This window comes from Engraulis encrasicolus, chromosome 9 (assembly GCF_034702125.1).
Source record: "Engraulis encrasicolus isolate BLACKSEA-1 chromosome 9, IST_EnEncr_1.0, whole genome shotgun sequence".
Lineage (NCBI taxonomy): Eukaryota > Metazoa > Chordata > Actinopteri > Clupeiformes > Engraulidae > Engraulis > Engraulis encrasicolus.
In genome coordinates, this window is record NC_085865.1 from 1252772 (window position 1) to 1271441 (window position 18670).

The 18670-nt window shown below is 43.4% G+C and overlaps 1 protein-coding gene across 2 annotated transcripts; it reads left to right on the forward strand.

Moving 5' to 3' along the window:
- Positions 1 to 1460: 1460 nt before the first annotated feature.
- Positions 1461 to 18339, forward strand: LOC134455343 (NACHT, LRR and PYD domains-containing protein 3-like). 2 transcript variants are annotated; one of them, XM_063206366.1, is made up of 12 exons: positions 1461 to 1803; positions 4528 to 6325; positions 6800 to 6973; positions 7614 to 7787; positions 10822 to 10995; positions 11179 to 11349; positions 12395 to 12490; positions 12969 to 13458; positions 13854 to 14262; positions 14591 to 14692; positions 14921 to 14972; positions 15108 to 18339. In XM_063206366.1, the coding sequence occupies exons 2-11, from the start codon at positions 4566 to 4568 to the stop codon at positions 14944 to 14946; spliced, it is 3576 nt and encodes a 1191-aa protein (XP_063062436.1). In that variant the 5' UTR covers positions 1461 to 1803; positions 4528 to 4565; the 3' UTR covers positions 14947 to 14972; positions 15108 to 18339. The 2 variants fall into 2 exon arrangements, with proteins under 2 accessions (XP_063062436.1, XP_063062435.1); XM_063206365.1 differs by having other exon boundaries at positions 1461 to 1793.
- Positions 18340 to 18670: the final 331 nt, after the last annotated feature.

Consider the following 18670-nt stretch of genomic DNA (forward strand, 5'->3'; position numbering starts at 1 on the left):
GTAGTGTGGTAGTAGCAAAGAAGCCTCTTTGTTCTTTTGTAGTGTGGCAGCTAGCTCATTAAAAAAGGGTTCGCTAATGTCCTGTAGAGTTTGAATGGGTTTGGCTGACAGTTGCTAAGCTAGCTGTTAATTAGATAGGCTATCTATTGTATTTAAAAATGGCTTTTGTTTCATTTAACCACCTCAACTGTAAAACATGAATAAAGAGAGACTCTTGTATGCTATCATCCATGTCTAATTACGCCACAACTTTTTAAATTAATAGCAAGAAGCCTCTTTGTTGATACAGTATATAGTACAAGTAGTGTGGCTAGCTAGCTTCTAAAACAGGGTTCGCTAATGTCCTGTAGAGTTTGAATGGGTTTGGCTGACAGTTGCTAAGCTAGCTGTTAATATGGCCATTAGATGTATTGTATTTAAAACGGCTTTTGTTTGGCATTTTAACCACCTGAACTGTAAAACATGAATAAAGAGAGAATCTTGTATGCTATCATTCATGTCTAATTACGCCACAACTTTTTAAATTAATAGCAAGAAGCCTCTTTGTTAGTGGTAGAATTACGTTTCAGGTGGCTAGTCAACTAGCTTTGAGTTTGTAATGACTGATTTAGCTGGCTAGCTACTACTAGGCCCCAGGTGTGGATGGCCATTCATGCTGTCTATTGTCTTTTAAAATGGCGTTTGTCTTGCATTTAATCTCATGTAGTACTTGACCAAAAATAAACTGATGTTGTACCATCTAATTATGCCCCAACTTTTAGAAGTAGGCTACTAGTGGAATATTACGTTTTACATAGCCAGCTGATTAGCTTTGTGATTCATTCTAGGGACTGGGCTCAACTGAATGAGTTAGTTCGCCCCCTGTTGTCACGGAGGTGAATTGACGTCATTAAAATCTCCTCCTCCCTCCCCCCTTGCCCCACTCTTGAATTTTCGGCGGGGAAAAAAACACCACGCCCTTTCGCACGCATTCGCATGTAGGTCGACTATGAGGCAATACCCCCCGCTGACAGTACGTCTATGCTTTACCCCGCAATCGGCACCGCGTGACTATGCATCAGCCTTAACTCTCTGCTTTCCTTGGTGGGCATGGAAACCATGAGGGGACTCCTCCTCCAAACAGAGCCACGCCACCAAATAAACGAATTAATAAATATTCAATAAAGAAATAGCATTCAGAATGTCTTGTCTTGTTTGTCTTAACTGTAGTGAACCTGGCAGAAACAACAACAAGCAGTTCTGTTGACTTTGTTTGTTTGTTTGTTTTGTTGACAGGTCCATATGAGAGTGAGCAGTACGGAGAGAGTAGAATTAGAAGTAGAAGGCCTACATATAATAGGCATACATATAATAGGCATACATAGGCCTACATATAATATGGGCATATTCATCCACATATTCGTGATTCCCATTGATGAAAACAGCTCCAGCAGCACTCGTGCACCTCCAGATAAGGGCACTATCTATCCCTACCATGTGTCACCGGGCACCATGCAGTTTACAGTTTTATGATACAAGCCTACCGTTATCTGTCTGAAGAATAGCCAGGGCATACATTTTGCGCGAAGAATTTCAGAAAGGCTGTGTGACAGCTTTTCCCAAAAACTGCCGCGTGAAATCGGAATATCCCCCAGGACGTGTGGGCTGGGCTGGGCTGGAGTTTGTTTGAGACCACAACAGGAAGGAAGAAGCGGTTTGGTGTGTTACCCACCACGAAAGCTACTTCAACTACTAGGCACATCCAAGACTAAAACATCTTTTGTGGAAAGCCGAGAGCGTCGATACGAAGATCTGTAAGTTGCTGTAAGTTACCCAATATGTTTGTCTGTGTGTCTCTACAGTATCCATTGCAAACGTCTTGTTTAGAATATGTGTCTTAATCCTCTGCTCACTTCTCATTTCTTTTCTTTCTTGCGTAACCGCGCGTATCCGTTTCTTGCATTGCGTTCTGTACAGTAGCCTACAAGCGCGTTCATTTCATATCCGGGACTGTTGCTGTTGCAGCTGCTGCACAAATCACGTTCCCAAGACAACCTATAGATCAGAAAGCGTTAAGTATTCTAAAATAGGGATCAGATGATGGTGGTAACTTCGGGTGCTAATAGACTACGGGGAGTGAAAAGGTGAAAATAAGCCTTCGTGTAGCTTCCAACTTGTTCGAAAATGGCTGGAGGACAACTAGTGCAGACAAGGAGAACTCGCACACCGTAATGCCGAATGCAATAGTAAACTTTTATTGTACTATTGCATACGAAACGTCTTCGCTGCACTTGGTTAGCACTTGATTGTTGTTTTTCCATAATGCAATAAAAGTTTAATATTGCATTCGGCATTGCGGTGTGCGAGTTCTCCTTGTCTGCATCTAGTAATCCAAAGGCGCGATATCTACCTCCACTGGAAAGAATGTAGGACAACTATGTAAATATCTTAGAGCGGCGAGCAAGCCCCTGATCTAAATCCTATTGATCTTTTTGGGCAGAGCTGTCTTACAAGCATGGCCAGTTCTATCAGCCTGTAAAGCAGTGGTGTGGCCCAGTCATAGGTGCCCAAAAGGCCAAGGGGGATACAGTGCATTTGAATCCCCACTTTTGGGCTCCCTAAATGAGGCTTTCTCAACTTTTACTGTAGACAAATGAGTGGAGTGCAGCAGTAGTAACATTGTTAAGAGATAAAGAATAATAATAATAAAAAAATGCACCACCACTTCAAAACTCGTTCCGTCACCCTTGGTTCCAGTTATAGCCTACCATTTGGAACTTGGGGTGTGTGTGTGTGTGTGTGATGATGATGCATCACCAGGCAGGTAGCCATTCCTGTGAGATGGAATTCCTCTTCCAATGTTTGTGTGTGTGTGTGTGATGATGCATCACCAGGCAGGTAGGCTACTGACATGTCAGGGTTTGAGGTGTGAGATGGAATTCCTCTTCAACTGTTTGTAGCACATTTGGGAAATGCAGTTCTGGGGTTATACCTCGTCACTAAAAAGATAGGATATAACAAGTTTGATTACATTACATTACACTTAGCTGACGTTTTTTGTTGTTGTTTTTTTAATCATCATCATCATCATCATCATCATCTTCTGGGTAGAGTGGGGGCCCAAGGTAGTGCCTAAGCCATCTGGGCTGAGCAATGCATCACTTTAGAATAGGGACCTTTATTCCACATCTGTTTTCACACTGTTCAGGGTTTGTTCATACAGTGTACCAGGAGCTTATACACATTGTATTCTGGCCCTTACTGCTTAAATAGAAATCTAGGTCTACTAGGTCCTTACTAAGGTTCTATTGGTAATAGATCCCTTATTGTGCATGAACAAGACATTTGCGAATAAATGTCTAATAACTGACTGATTTTGCGTAGTACATGCCTTACAAGTTACTTACACAGTCATTAATATTGCATGTATTAGTGCTAATAGATGTATTCTTAAAATAAAGTGTTACCGTAATATTACATGACAGCATGTCTATCGGAATATGTGAAGGATGGAGATGGTCCATGAGGATGCAGGAAGTTCAGTTTCACCTCTTCAGTATTCGGCATACATTCCTCAACACATGCCATTAGCCACTAGTTGCCATCATATATAACATACCCTTTGATGCCTGAACATTTAGAAAATTCCTTTACTGAGCGTGTTCTTTCAACCATGCCTTCTCTGAATGCTGAAAATGATCTAACTTCCACTGTGTCCATTGACAATGGGCAGAAGCCGTGTAGTTTTCGAGTACCTGGAATAGGGACCGACGAGGGTGCAGGGCCCACCGGGAAAATGCCTGTTATGCCAGATGGCCAGTCCAGTCCTGTCCCTGACACTACTCTATTACTACTTCATTACAACTCATTTAAACCTTTATGTCCCATTATCTCTGAAATGAATTAAGAACCAAACACCCCATTTTCAGGTGTTGTTTATGACCTTACAGGCTATGTTTAGACAAGGAACTGGTCTTCCTGGTTTTAACTGGTTTTAATATTGGTGTCAGATTCACACAAATGCAGTTCTGGGGTGCTACCTTGCTACTAAACAGGCACAGCAAGTGTGATTGAAATCTGTGTCGGTCGGGTCCCAAAGTGTCTGATTTCACGTGAAATGCCCCAAAACACACACACACACACACACACACACACACACACACACACACACACACACACACACACACACACACACACACACACACACACAAATATGTACATTCAGCCAAAAGCAAAGAACACACACACACACACACACACACACACACACACACACACACACACACACACACACTTAGACTTACACACACACACTTACACACACACACACACACACACACACACACACACACACACACACACACACACACACAGACCAGCAGCTGTGATTGGATGGAAAATAGTATGAAAGTGGGTCATCACTAGAGCGTGTTCTTTTGTAATATCATACTGTACTTTTCTAAGTAATTTACTTGTAGAAAAGCAAGCTCTTATTTGTCACTGACCCATGCATAACTTTGTTTTTTATTTTGTTATGTTTTGCTACAGTGTTAATGTCTCACCAATAGCCTACAGTCAGTGTGGAGATGGAGCAGATAGCAGTCCACAAAGCTCACCTGCAAAGGAGGTTTGGGAGTCTGGTGAAGGGAATCAGCCCACTCAGTCCGATGTGCAGAGACCTGTTCATCATTCCAAACCAGGGCTCAGGATACATGAACACCCATAGGGGGGAGCTCAGGCACATGGAGAAGATGGCATGGGACGAGGCAAATTGGGATAGACCAGTCCAATGCAGTGAAATGTTCCAACAGACTCCATTGCACCGTGAGAGACAAACGAATAGAGTTGCAATGACCATGGGAGTGGCTGGCATTGGGAAAACGGTCTCCGTGCAGAATTTCATTCTGGACTGGGCTGAAGGAAGATCTAGTCAGGAGGTGGACTTCATACTGCCTCTTCCTTTCCGAGAGCTGAACCTCATGAAGGAGAAAACCATCAGTCTGATGGATCTTATTACACACTTTTTCTCCAGCATAAAAGATCCCAGAGTACTCACCAAGTCCAAGCATAAAGTCATGTTCATCTTTGATGGTTTGGATGAGTGTCGACTTCCTCTTGATTTCCGCTCCAACCCAAAGTGCTATGATGCATCCCAAGCAGTCCCAGTGGACGTGCTGTTGACTAACCTCATTAAGGGGCATCTGCTTCCTTCTTCTCTTGTCTGGATCACCACCCGGCCAGCGGCTGCCGATCAGATCCCTTATGATTGTCTCGACCAGTTGACAGAAAAAAGGGGGTACAGTGAGCATATGACAGAAGAGTACTTCAAGAAGAGAATGGCAGATGATAACCTGGCTAGCAGAACCATCTCATATATGAAGACATTTAGGGACATCGGTACCATGAGCCACATTCCAGCATTCTGTTCGATTGCAGCAACTGTAATAGAGAGAATGTCAGGCGGATCTGAAGGTGTAGCGATGCCGAGAACCCTCACTCAGATGTACACCCACTATCTGAACATTCAGACCAGTGCAAGGGAAGATGAGGATGTTGGAATGATTGTCAAATTAGGGAAACTGGCTTTCCAACAGATGGAACAGAGGCAGGGTAATCATATTTTCTATGATGATGACCTGAGAAAGTGTGGCATTGATGTCACAGCAGCTACAGAGTATGCAGGAGTGTTTAGTCAGATCTTCAGAGAGGAGGCTGTTATGCACGATGACAAGGTTTTCAGCTTTGTGCATCTGAGCATTCAGGAGTTCCTTGCAGCTTTACACGTGTTCCTCTGCTTCAACAGAGAGCGAGACATGCCAGGCCAACCGGGAACCTCTCAACTCTCTTCTCTTTTGAGAGCTGCAACACAGGAAGATTTATACCATGGAGCAATTGATCTAAACTTACAAAATGAACACCTACACCTTTTCGTACGTTTCCTGGTGGGGTTTTCACTGGAGTCCAATCAGAGTCTCCTAAGATACTTACTGCCACAGGCAAGCAACCAATCACTGAGCTCAGAGTGCACAGCCCAGATAGTCTTGCAAAAGATTGGCAGTGAGAGTATGTCAGACAGAGTCGACTCTTTCTACCTCCTGAATGAAGTCAATCATCATGCTGTGGTGGAGCACATAGATCGAGACTCTGGAACTCTGTCTGTAGAGATGCCCTTACCCAAATCGAGACTAACCAAACAATTCAGATTGAACATGTTAGAAAACCAGATGGATGGGTTTGACCTGCAGAAGTACATAAAGACACCAGAGATGGATCAAACAGACTTACTCAATCCCAATGACGTCCTTGAGAGGCTGATGCCAGTAGTCTCAACATCGGTATCTGCTCGGTAAGTAATGAACCTAATTAAGGGGGTTTCTGTGACTGATGAAATATTTTCTGAAAAATGTATGGTGCTATGTTAAGTAGCATTTTAGCAGTAAATGTCGAGTACATAAGCTCAATTTGGACATAAGCTCAACATGGATCACCTTCAGGAAGATGAGCCAAGTTAAGAGCGTTCAGCTGTAATGTGCTTGGTGCTGTTAGTTTTTGCTATGATTGTTTGAGCCTTTGTCCTACTAACATTGGTAATGATATGACTATTAGGTATTAATGTCATCTCTGACTAATGTCTTGTCTTCGACTCAACTAGCATTAGTGTGGTTGAATTAACGTAATGAGTGCAGTTTTGTAACCACACATTACATTTAACAAAGTAACACCATGCATTTCTCAAAGTTACTGGAATCAGATGAAGCATGCAATAATCAAGGCATGATTATTGTTTTTTTGTGAAATTGTGAGTTAATTTGTTTTAAAGGATGGAGACGGGTATTCTGACAGAGAATAGCTGTTCCTATCTGGCGTCTGCCCTGATGTCACACTTCTCCAATCTGCGACAGCTCAAGTTGAGTTACAACAGAGTACGGGACTCAGGAGTGGAGCTTTTATGTTCGGCTCTTTCGCATATAAACTGCAGACTGGAGGAACTACAGTAGGTATTATTTTGCTGTGTAGTCATTGTATTTGGGGGAAAGTGTTTGTGGGTCAATGATGTTTATTTGGGCTCAGCCGTCAGGTGGTATAACCACAGCTATTGCCCATAAATGAATCAGTAGTTGGAAAGTGATTTACTACAATGAATAGGCTTCTTAGACAGTCCAATAAAACAAAACTCCATGTAATCCAAACAGTAGTGGCATTATTTGTGGTTGCACCACCCTGACGTGTGCTACTACTAAAACATCATTGACCCACATGAGGGAACTAATGCTAACTGGGTGGGGCATGGAAATAGACTTTCTGTTTCATGTATTTTTTCCCCATCCAGTTTGGTTTTTTTGTAGCTGTTCCATCCATGATGGCAAACCATGGCACATTTGTTTCTTTTTCTTTCATTTATCTCTCACATTGAAGATGGATAGTCGAATGATTCACATCAAATACCTTTAAATTCATTGCATATGCCTAGAACTAGAGATGCTCCGATCAGCATTAAGGCTGATCTATCGGAGTATCTCTACCTACAACAGACACTGAAAGCGCAGGTTCTGGTAATGGTCAACAATGATTGTATGAGTTAAGTCTGGCAAATAGTCAAATGGTAAAACTGATCTTCCCAAAATCTTCTTTAGGATAGTTTTCTGTCAGCTGACAGAGAAGAGCTGTTCCTATTTGGCCTCTGCCCTGACTTCACCCGCCTCACAACTCAAACAGCTGAACCTGAGCGATAACAACCTGCAGGACTCAGGAGTGAAACTCTTATGCTCTGCTCTTCGACATCCAAACTGCAAACTTGAAGAACTACAGTAAGAATTCATAAGTGTGTGTGTGTGTGTTCTTGTGGGTGTAAAGAACCATGATCACAGAGAAAAGTCATGATGACAGAGTATTAAATACGTATCTGCATTTTGTAACTAGACTGCCTGTGCAGTCGCCTTCGACTGCTTAAAGTGATATTGTCCCATTTTTGGAAATAAGCTTATTTTACACCTCCCCTTGAGTTAAATAATACAGTTTTACTGCTCTCCTATACTTCCAACCGTTCTCTGGGTATGGCAGTGCACATTTTTCCTCCAAGCTAGCATTTAATATTTACTCCTATAAGACCAGTTAGCCGCCAGTTGGTCTCATAGGACTCAATAGCCTTAGTCTCATTGCAGGGCCAGCCCCGGGCTGGCCCGGACAAAAGGGGGCTGACGGTGGTCTCATCAAAAGGGGGCTAGGTGCTAAAGATGGCCGCCGGGCCAGGTTGTGGGGCTAAGGGCCGCTTTTCCTGGCCCGTCGAATTCGATGGGCCATCAAGCACCGCCGAGGCTCGGAGGCGGGGTCAACCTCTGTGTAATAATGTGGCTGCATGGGGGGCTTATCGCTAAATTCTGGGCAAATTATGGTTAAGCATTAGTTTGGGGTGTTTGGCTTTCTTATGGCATAATTTCATAAGATGCAACCTTGGCACTTCTGTTTGTGTTTTTAAAGTTATTTAGCCAACATAACTTTTTTGTTGTTATCAGGGCATCATGGGCACCACTACACTTAAACTTGGAATGTCATAGCTAAGTCATGTCGGCTTTTTTCTGCTTTTAGCTGCCAACTCTTGTGCCATTATCGTGATTTGGCATGCTTTCCACTGGACACCAATAAAAAGTGTCTCACAAATACTCACACATGACATTTATGTCGGCTTATTTAGCTTTTGCGCTATTATCGCCAAAGGTCTGGTAGGCTATATCGCACGTTTCAGACAGATCGCCAAACACAGTTTGAAATTTACACAAGGGCTTTAATGTCAAATGGATGGAAATAACATGAATGAATAGACAGGTGGCACGCCGCAACGAGGGGGTGTGCCGCTATGTCCGGGGCTCATAATTTTCTATAGCAACTGATGAAGGTGCTATGTCTCCGGGATTTGGTCTCCTTTCACATGGTAACTTATTCAATTACCTGCACATTCATGTCTCGCTATGTCCGGGGCTCATGCTTCTGTGCGCGATTGGGGGGATTAACTGGGCATGTTCGCACGTCTCCTTCTGTTCACTCTCAGTTGTCGAGCTGCTCGTATTTTCATGCGTCTTTGTCTTCTTAACATGCGCTGCGTCCCATACAGCTTCTGAATCGACAACTTTGCCATGTAATAAAACTGTTCTTGAAAGGCAAGCCATTTTCTTTGCAGTTCTTGTCGTCTTTGTCCGTAGGCTACGAGCCAAACGGCGACCTGCTCCAGCAGAGTTTGCTCCATTTTCTTCTCCTTCTTTGTCGTTGTTCTGTTGTTGTCCTTCTGTGATTTGGGGCGAAAGTGGGCTGTGCCCGACTGACGTTTCACAAACAAGGCGTGTACCTGAATGTGCCTGGGGTCGGCTATGAGTCCGATCAGGCAAAAAATGGCCCGGGGCCGGCAGCTCCGAGCCGGCCACTCTCCTGAGCCCCGGGCGGCCCCGGGCCGCTGAAGCGCGGCTAATGAGATCAAGGCTATTGTTAACTGCTAGCATGGAGGTAAAATTTGCACCACCATACTCGGAGAACGGTTGAAAGTATAGGAGAATGGTAAAACCCTACTATTTAACTCAAGGGGAGGTGTAAAATAAGCTTATTTCCAAAAATGGGACAGTATCACTTTAAGGTATATCCACGAAACGCAACGCTTCCAGTCCCCCATCATTCCTACCACTCCCGTCCACCTTTTCATAAACGTATATGATAAATACAAAATATTAAAGAAATATATTTAATATCTATACATAGATCAATGACGTGATCAATGGTAAGACAGTTGTAATGGTTCACTTTTACAGTGAATATACCACATTAGGTACAGTGTAATAACCATTGTAACAATATTTAATACCATGTAATACCAGTGTAACACCATGTACCAATTTTGTACTACATCATGTATTTTTGTGTAAGTGGTATTACATGGTATTGCATATTGTTACACTGGTATTACACTAGTATTACATGGTATTAAATATTGTACACTGGTTATTACACTGTACCTGGTATTGCATATTGTTACACTGGTATTACACTAGTATTACATGGTATTAAATATTGTTACCTAATATATATGTACCTAATATGGTAGATTCACTGAAATGGTGAACTGTTAAAATAAGGTAGTACCGGGCAAATCAATCCACCCAGTCAGAAGTTATGGGCCAAATAAAAATTCCGCCATTTTGAAACTGTTGACCTTCAAACTCAAATCAGTTCATGAACCTACCCTAGAGCATTAACACACCAAATCTGGGACAAATCCATCCGACTGGTCAGAAGCTATGAGCCAAAAAAAAATTCGACCATCTTGAATTCAGCCGTCTTGAAAGTGTTGGCCTCCAAACTCGAATAAGTTCATGAACCTACCCTAGAGCATTAACACACCAAATCTGGGAGAAATCCATCCACCCAGTCAGAAGTTATGGGCCAAACAAAAATTCAGCCATCTTGAATTCAGCCATCTTGAAAGTGTTGACCTCCAAACTCGAATCAGTTCATGAACCTGCCCTAGAGCATTCACCCAAAAAATCTGGGACAAATCCAAACATCCGTTCAAAAGTTATCGCGTTAACACGAAAGACCTTACACGGCGGCGGACGCGGCGGTGGCGGCGCACGCAAAACCATTACATCCCCGACGCTCCGCGTTTCGGGGATATAATTATACCATGAAATGTGTTACATATTTGCAATGTATTAGTTTGCTGTGGTTTACAAGAATATTGTAAGCATTCCATGAATTAAATCTCATTAAATGCAGTGAGAGAAGAGGAGTTGCATTAACAGCAGATATCTGGTTGATGCAGGTTGTTTAAATATCTAAATATTTATTCATGTCTTCTAGGTTATGGAGCTGCAATTTGACAGAGGAGAGCTGTTCCTATCTGGCCTCTGTCCTGACCTCCCATTCATCTCGCCTCAAACAGCTGGACCTGAGTAATAATGGCATCCTGCAGTCCGGGGTGGAGCTGTTAATATCTGCCCTCACTCATTACAACTGTGCACTGGAGACTCTAGAGTAAGGGAACTGGCTGTGTGTGTGTGTGTGTGTGTGTGTGTGTGTGTGTGTGTGTGTGTGTGTGTGTGTGTGTGTGTGTGTGTGTGTGTGTGTGTGTGTGTGTGTGTATGAAACATAAGCACAAAATCTTAAGTGTGTGTGTGTGTGTGCGTGTGCATGTGCGCACGTGGGTGTTTTCTGCAGGCTAAAATACTGTCAGCTGACGGAGAGCGTCTGCATCTGTCTGCTGTCTGCATTGAATTCTGGCATCTGCAGCCTGCGACACCTCGTGCTGCGGGAGGACGGCCTGCAGGATCATCAGGAGAAGCTATCTGCCCTGCTGCAGCACCCGCACTGCACACTGGAGACACTGCAGTCAGTACAGCCTCAATATCACATCAAACTACAGCTTCCACATCACACTACACTACAGCTTCCACATCACACTACACTACAGCTTCCACATCACACTACAGCTTCCACATCACACTACAGCTTCCACATCACACTACAGCTTCCACATCACACTACAGCTTCCACATCACACAACAGCTTCCACATCACACTACACTACTGCTTCCACATCACACTACACTACAGCTTCCACATCACACTACAGCTTCCACATCACACTACAGCTTACACTACACACTACACACTACAGCTTCCACATCACACTACAGCTTCCACATCACACTACACTACAGCTTCCACATCACACTGCACACTACAGCTTCCACATCACACTACACACTACAGCTTCCACATCACTCCACATCACACTACACTACAGCTTCCACATCACACTACACACTACAGCTTCCACATCACACTACAGCTTCCACATCACACTACAGCGTCAACATCACACTACAGCTTCCACATCACATCAAACTACAGCTTCCACATCACACTACACTACAGCTTCCACATCACACTACAGCTTCCACATCACACTACAGCTTCCACTACACACTACAGTAGAGCCTCAATATCACATCAAACTACAGCTTCCACATCACACTACACACTACCCTGTCATATTCAACACTTCCATCACATTACACTCAGTCAGCCAGTCCATTAATTCAATTATTTAGTCCAAACGAATGGCCACTGATGCTGCTTTCTGCTCAGATTATGGCTTTGTTTAATCTTCTGACACCCTCTGCGCACCTGAAGAAAAATCAGTCTTAGAGTCAAAATTAAATACCCTAGCCGACATTTGTTCGTTTCTAGCGTCATCAACAGACCTAGTCTGAAAACCGCCAATATCTACAGTACAGGTCAGTCAGTGAGAACTGTACACCACACGCACTACAGTCAGTAGCTCTCAACATCTCATTTCACCTGCACACACTGGAGGACCCTCTGTATTCAACAGTATGCATACTTAATAATAATCACTGATCTCTTCCAGACTCAATGATAAAACCTACAAGAAGGAGCCCTCAGCCTCCGCTAGGAGCTTCCACCCTTCAGACACTCCAGAGGCCCTCTGTGTCGACACTCCCAGGTGAGTCTAATGGACATCATACTGTGCAGAATACGCGCTGTGTCAGAGTGAGTGTGTACATCGGTGTGTGTGTGTGAGGGAGACATACAGACTGTTAGATATAGTGTGTGTGTGTAGATTTGACTTGTGTTTCTAGAGAGAAAAGCCTCTCATTAGCATGAAGGTTGCTAGCCAGCAAGAGTTTTTGTCTCTTCATAATGGGTCTAGGGTGTTTCATTGCCTCTGTGGAGAAAAAGATCAAGTTTCCCCTGTGTCAGCCTAGCCACAACAACTTTTGGAGTACTATTCTTCATTCACCATCCCATTGGCAAATGAGAACATGACATTTGAGTTTAGCTTTTGCGAGATATTGATACAATTCTGTTGCCGTGACATCATCACAAGGTCACAAGGGGGCATGGGAGGACGGGAGTCCGCATATTGGAATCCACCCCAAAGGTTAACCAGGTGTGTGTGTGTGTGTGTGTGTGTGTCACAGGGGCTGTGCATCATGTGATGCTGTTCCGGACACCAGCTATTGGGCCCTGGTGAAGCCTGAGGTCTCCACAGACCAGGGCGTCTCCTCCTACATCTTGAGCTCTGCTGCAGGGAGCTACGAGTGCTTGGTGTCCCGTCTGCGCTGGTTTTGTGCTGGTCCAGTCACCCTCCGGTACAACTTCCTGGACTGGTACGCCTCTGCTGAAGAGCTGGCCCGCTTGCAGTGCAGTCCAGCCGGTCCTCTGATGGACATCAAGCTCACCTCAGGCGAGCTGGAGGAGATCCACCTGCCCCATTTCCTGTGTCTGGGCGGAAGCGAGTCACCTGTGCGCGATGCTGTGAGGGTCCTGCATCGCCGTGACGACGGAGTGTGTGTGGAGACGTGTGAGCTGACCCGACACCATGCCAGACTGGTACAGCCCTCCTTCTCTCCTCTCGGCGTCATCTACTACATCGCCTCTCTGGTCCTTCCTGTGAAGGTGCACTCCAAGGTAGGGGTGGGCCATATGACGATATTTAAATCGTGAATCGTGATACCGATACAAGATCGTCTCGAATCTGCCAACTTAGAGAAATCGTATAGATCGTCTTGCAGTGAGGATGTTAACTATCAGTATCAAAGTGATGTTTTCTCACCTGTGTTGTTGTCTTCACTTTATCCTCTCACTTTATCATCTCACATTATTGTATAATTGTGCACTTTATGAGAGTGTCATCAGTGGGTTAACATTTTACTAACTGCAAATGACAAATTGCAAGTATATGACAGTTGTTTTTGTTGTTTTAATTTTTTCAATGGAAGATGGTGATAAAATAATAGAAATCGAGATTTTATGTTAGAAAATCGTGATATGACATTGTTGCCATATCGCCCCCCTTCTCCAAGGTGCTGGTGTACCAGTGCAGCGCCTCTCGCCGGGTCTTCCGCTCGTACCTGCTGCCCGAGGACGCTCGTCTGAAGCAGGAGGTGCAGAAAGACGAGGAGAGGCTGGGAGGCGTGTGGAGGGACAGCCCGCACCCGCCTAACCCTCTTCAGATGAACGACTGCTATCGCCTGGACACGGACTGTCCCTCCGACATCTATCCAGATCAGCTGGTGCTGAGGTACAGCAGTGACACCCCCAACTTCTTCAAGGTGAAGCTTCCCGATCCAGCCCTCACCTCCTTCCACATGCAGCTGTTCAGCTCCGCGCCCAGCAGGGGGCAGCCTGTGTGGAGAGCAGAGTTCGAGTCCTCTCATCATCATGTGGCAACCACACAGGACGGGCAGACCAGGACACGGGACCAAGCAGAAGGTGCTTAGAGACACACACACACACACACACACACACACACACACACACACACACACACACACACACACACACACACACACACACACACAGAGTTATCCATAATACTGTAATGACTGACAGTAGAATTAGCAAAATTACGTTTTTTTTATGTTGCCAACATGTTTTTGTTTATTGTTGAAATGGTTTCAGTAGAAAACAAGAGAATGTGTCACACGGTGTGGTATGAGAGTCATTAAGATAGTGGCCACTCATCTAAAGGTGCACTGTGTAGGCTGGTGGCCAGAGCAGGTATTGCAACTAGTAGTGGTAACTGGTGCCTGTGTTCCAGACCCTGTTCGTTTAATTGGAAACAACACACAGACTTCAGTGGCTCCGTCATTGTCTGAAAACACAGTCCAGAGAGATGTGAACATCAACTCTCACTTCCACGGTAAGAATAGTCATGAACACTGTGAAACCGCCTATTTTACAGATGACTGCCTGTAAATAACAGCATATCCCAAATACGGTATGTTACTGTGAAAATAGCCTGTTTAACAGATGCTTACCTGTAAACAGCCTATCCCAAGCACTGTATGTTACTGTGAAAACAGCCTGTTTTACCTGTAAATAGCATAAAGTATGTTGCATGTGGGTAACATGTTTGCTTCATGTCCAGAGGAGCGCTGGTGTCGTCTACTGTGAAGTGCACCGGTAGTCAGCACAGGTGGGTAAGTATATTTTATATTACTGTATTTTTACAGACACTGAGATGGCTTCACTGTACATAAGATATGTACTAACACAGTATATCAATAAACGTTAGTGGTGTCTCTTCTATTCCCCTGTTCTACTGCTGCCCACAGGATCACCTACATCGTAGGACCTGAGAGGATGGAGGGAGTTCCATCTGCAGCAGTCAAAAGTCAAAAGACTAACCCGCCCCCTCCGCCCCCCCGCCCCCCATGTATACATATAGCCTGTCCACACTGGTTTACTGTAAATATGTGTATATAAAGTTGTATATTGCGATAGCCGTGATGTTTGTAACTCATGGCTGAACTGAACAAAAGGTCACATAACTGGCAAGGTATATGTTATCCACTGGGTGGCGATCTATCACTAAATAACGTCAGGCCCATACAGAACATACTCTGTGCTGTATGTATGTGTGAACTCTGTATATTTGCCCATATTACCCAAGAGGGCCTACGAGGATGGATGTAGTGCAGCCTGCAGCAGTCAACTCTGTATATATTCCATTTACTGTATATTATTGTATATATATGTATGTGTAAAAGGTGCATACTGGTATACTCTATGTGCTGTAGTTATGTGTGTCTTACTCTGGATATTTGGTTTGTGTAATATCATGTGCGTTCTGTGAAATGCTATAAATTGCCATTTGAAAGATACACAATTATTTTCTATTCAATAAATGATTTAGAAATCAAACAAAGTTTCTCTTAACGCCAACCTTCAAATATGTTTATGGTCTCTAGACTGTGTGTGTGTTGTGAAGGTTCTCGGGAACGTCCTCAGATTAGACGAATAGCTTTGAAAATCCCTAAACCCACACTGCATTTACTGTAAAGGGGAATATACAGTACGGACCATGGAAAATGCAAAAGCAGATTGTTGTTGTTGTTGTTGTTGTTGTTATAGAATAGAATTGCTGATGCCATTGTTAAAATCCATATTTATAATTGTACCTTTTATATACTGTGCTCAGATGAGTCTGTTTGTGTCTGTTTGAAAAGAAAGATCACGGTCACAGATAATGAAACAAAACCCCTCATATCATCATGCGTTTTATTTGTAAAATAACAAATTGAATTTCCAAATAACAAATACAGCCTGCTGTTTTAAAAGTACATGCTGGACATGAGGCGATGTGCATGCATATCTGCACAAATGAATAAATATCATAAATAGAAGTAGAAATGCACTCAGAGAGAGCAGACCTCCGCCAAGGAAGCTGTTTGATGGAACATTTGACTGTTACACCCCATTTTTTTTCAAGTCTTTCTGTCTTGTTTTTGTGGAATTTTGACATTCCATTTTCTATCCCGCAACGGTGCAGAATCTTGACAAAATTCCTGGATCTGGATCATGATCTGGATCACCACCAATTAAAAAAAAAACAAAAAAAAACAAAACTTTTTTTTTGTCCCTTTCGTCATTTCTAACAACTCCACAAAGTTTCATCAAAATCCATTCATAACTGTTCGAGTTATCCTGCTGACAGACAGACAGGCAGGCAAACAGACAAACCAACGCGACTGAAAACAGCTTCCTTGGCGGAGGTAAAAATTTTATGTTTAATATTATTCTACACCAGTAGAGGGCGATGTTGCCCCCATGACGACTCGCGGGACACCAAAATAAATGCAGACAAGCCTGTTGCTGTGTCTCATGGCGCACAATGTTTCAGTGTGTGATTAATACGCCATATACACTGAAACATGAACACTGAAGTGCACAAGTGCTCCATTTGAGATGCAGCATGTGTGTAGCCTTGGTGCTCTGCTGGTGCAGACATGTGTGTGTGTGTGTGTGTGTGTGTGTGTGTGTGTGTGTGTGTGTGTGTGTGTGTGTGTGTGTGTGTGTGTGTGTGTGTGTGTGAGAGAGAGAGAGAGACAGAGACAGAGACAGAGAGAATGTGTGTGTCTGTCGTTTTGTACATGCACAAGTGAAAAGTCAAAACACATTTCTGTCTACCTAAAAAGTTCCAGAAAAAAGACATTAAATAAAGAAATGATAATGACTTAAATTTCTGTAAAGTGTATACGGTACATAGTCTACTATACTTGACAACATTATCAATTCTGCTACCCCATCTCAGACAAATTACACAACATACTCTTTGGTAAGAAAGATCATAAAATCAGAACATGTTTTTAAAAAACCCTGACGGAACAGAAATAATGAAAATAGGCATTTTGGAGGCAAGGTCTTGCCAAACATGATATACTCAGACACATTACAAAAATATAACATTATTTTTCTCTCGACAAAAATAATAAATGTATAACATTTTATAGTGCTGCCAGATATGAGTGCAAAATCCGAAGCAGAAAGCTGTCACATACTATAATGTGCATATCTCTGTAGAGGGACAATGTACAGGAAATGGTCAAAAAAGGTACTGCAACTATGCTGCTCATTGAAACTGGGCTGCCTATTGCCAAATTTGATCTTTGCATGAAAGTTTACTAAGTAATAAACAAATATTTTCTAGTATGGTCCAAGTACAGTCATTTTTGCAGCTAAAAATGGCTATTTTTGGAAATTCAAAATGGCGGACCATGGAGAAGATCCCCCTTTTCATGTATGAAAAGTGAAATTTTTCCAGTCATAATGAATACTTAGAATTTGATGGTGGTGGTAAGTATTCATGAAAAAGGTAACATTAGTGAATGGGCAGCATGAATTCTGGAAATAAACAGCTACAAATCTCACACAGTGTCCCTTTAAAAACGAAAGACCATGAGAGGTATACTGAGAGGCTGGTTCAGGAGTAAACCAGGTCTTAAGACAATGAGGACTCCAGGCTCTTCTATTACATCAGGGGTGGGCAACCTTTTTAATTCGAGGGGCCACTTCATATTCATCCGAGGGCCGTAAAAGTCCTCCGAGGGCCGCACTATGAACACAAACCAGGATTTCCCCCTGCACTTTAGGCCTATATTGAAAGCAGCCACCTTTAAAACAGACCCCACCTTCTCTAGGTCCCCTGAATATAACTTGATTGTATTGCAAATGTATTTTCTAAGATTCCATTACAAAATATGTCATATTTCATGTGAAGCTACATAACATTAGAATTACATCGGGGGCCGGATAAAACGGCCTCAAGGGCCACAAACGGCCACAAACGGCCCTCGAGACATAGGTTCCCCACCCCATGCAGTCTTCTAGGTGTTAACCAATGCCTCTTAAAACAACAATGTAAATAAATTAATTTTAAAGGACAATATGAATACTATTTTGTCAGTATGGACCATTGGACCATGTGAATAGTGGTGTGTCAGGAGGAGCGTGTTTTTCCTTCTCCATAAACAGGCAGGACAGGAGGGCTATATCAAGAACCTGTTTCAGGAGTAAACCAGGTGAAGACAGGAGGGCTATATCAAGAACCTGTTTCAGGAGTAAACCAGGCAGGACAGGAGGGCTATATCAAGAACCTGTTCCAGGAGTAAACCAGGTGGAGACAGGAGGGCTATATCAAGAACCTGTTTCAGGAGTAAACCAGGTGAAGACAGGAGGGCTATGTCAAGAACCTGTTTCAGGAGTAAACCAGGTGAAGACAGGAGGGCTATGTCAAGAACCTGTTTCAGGAGTAAACCAGGTGAAGACAGGAGGGCTATATCAAGAACCTGTTCCAGGAGTAAACCAGGTGGAGACAGGAGGGCTATATCAAGAACCT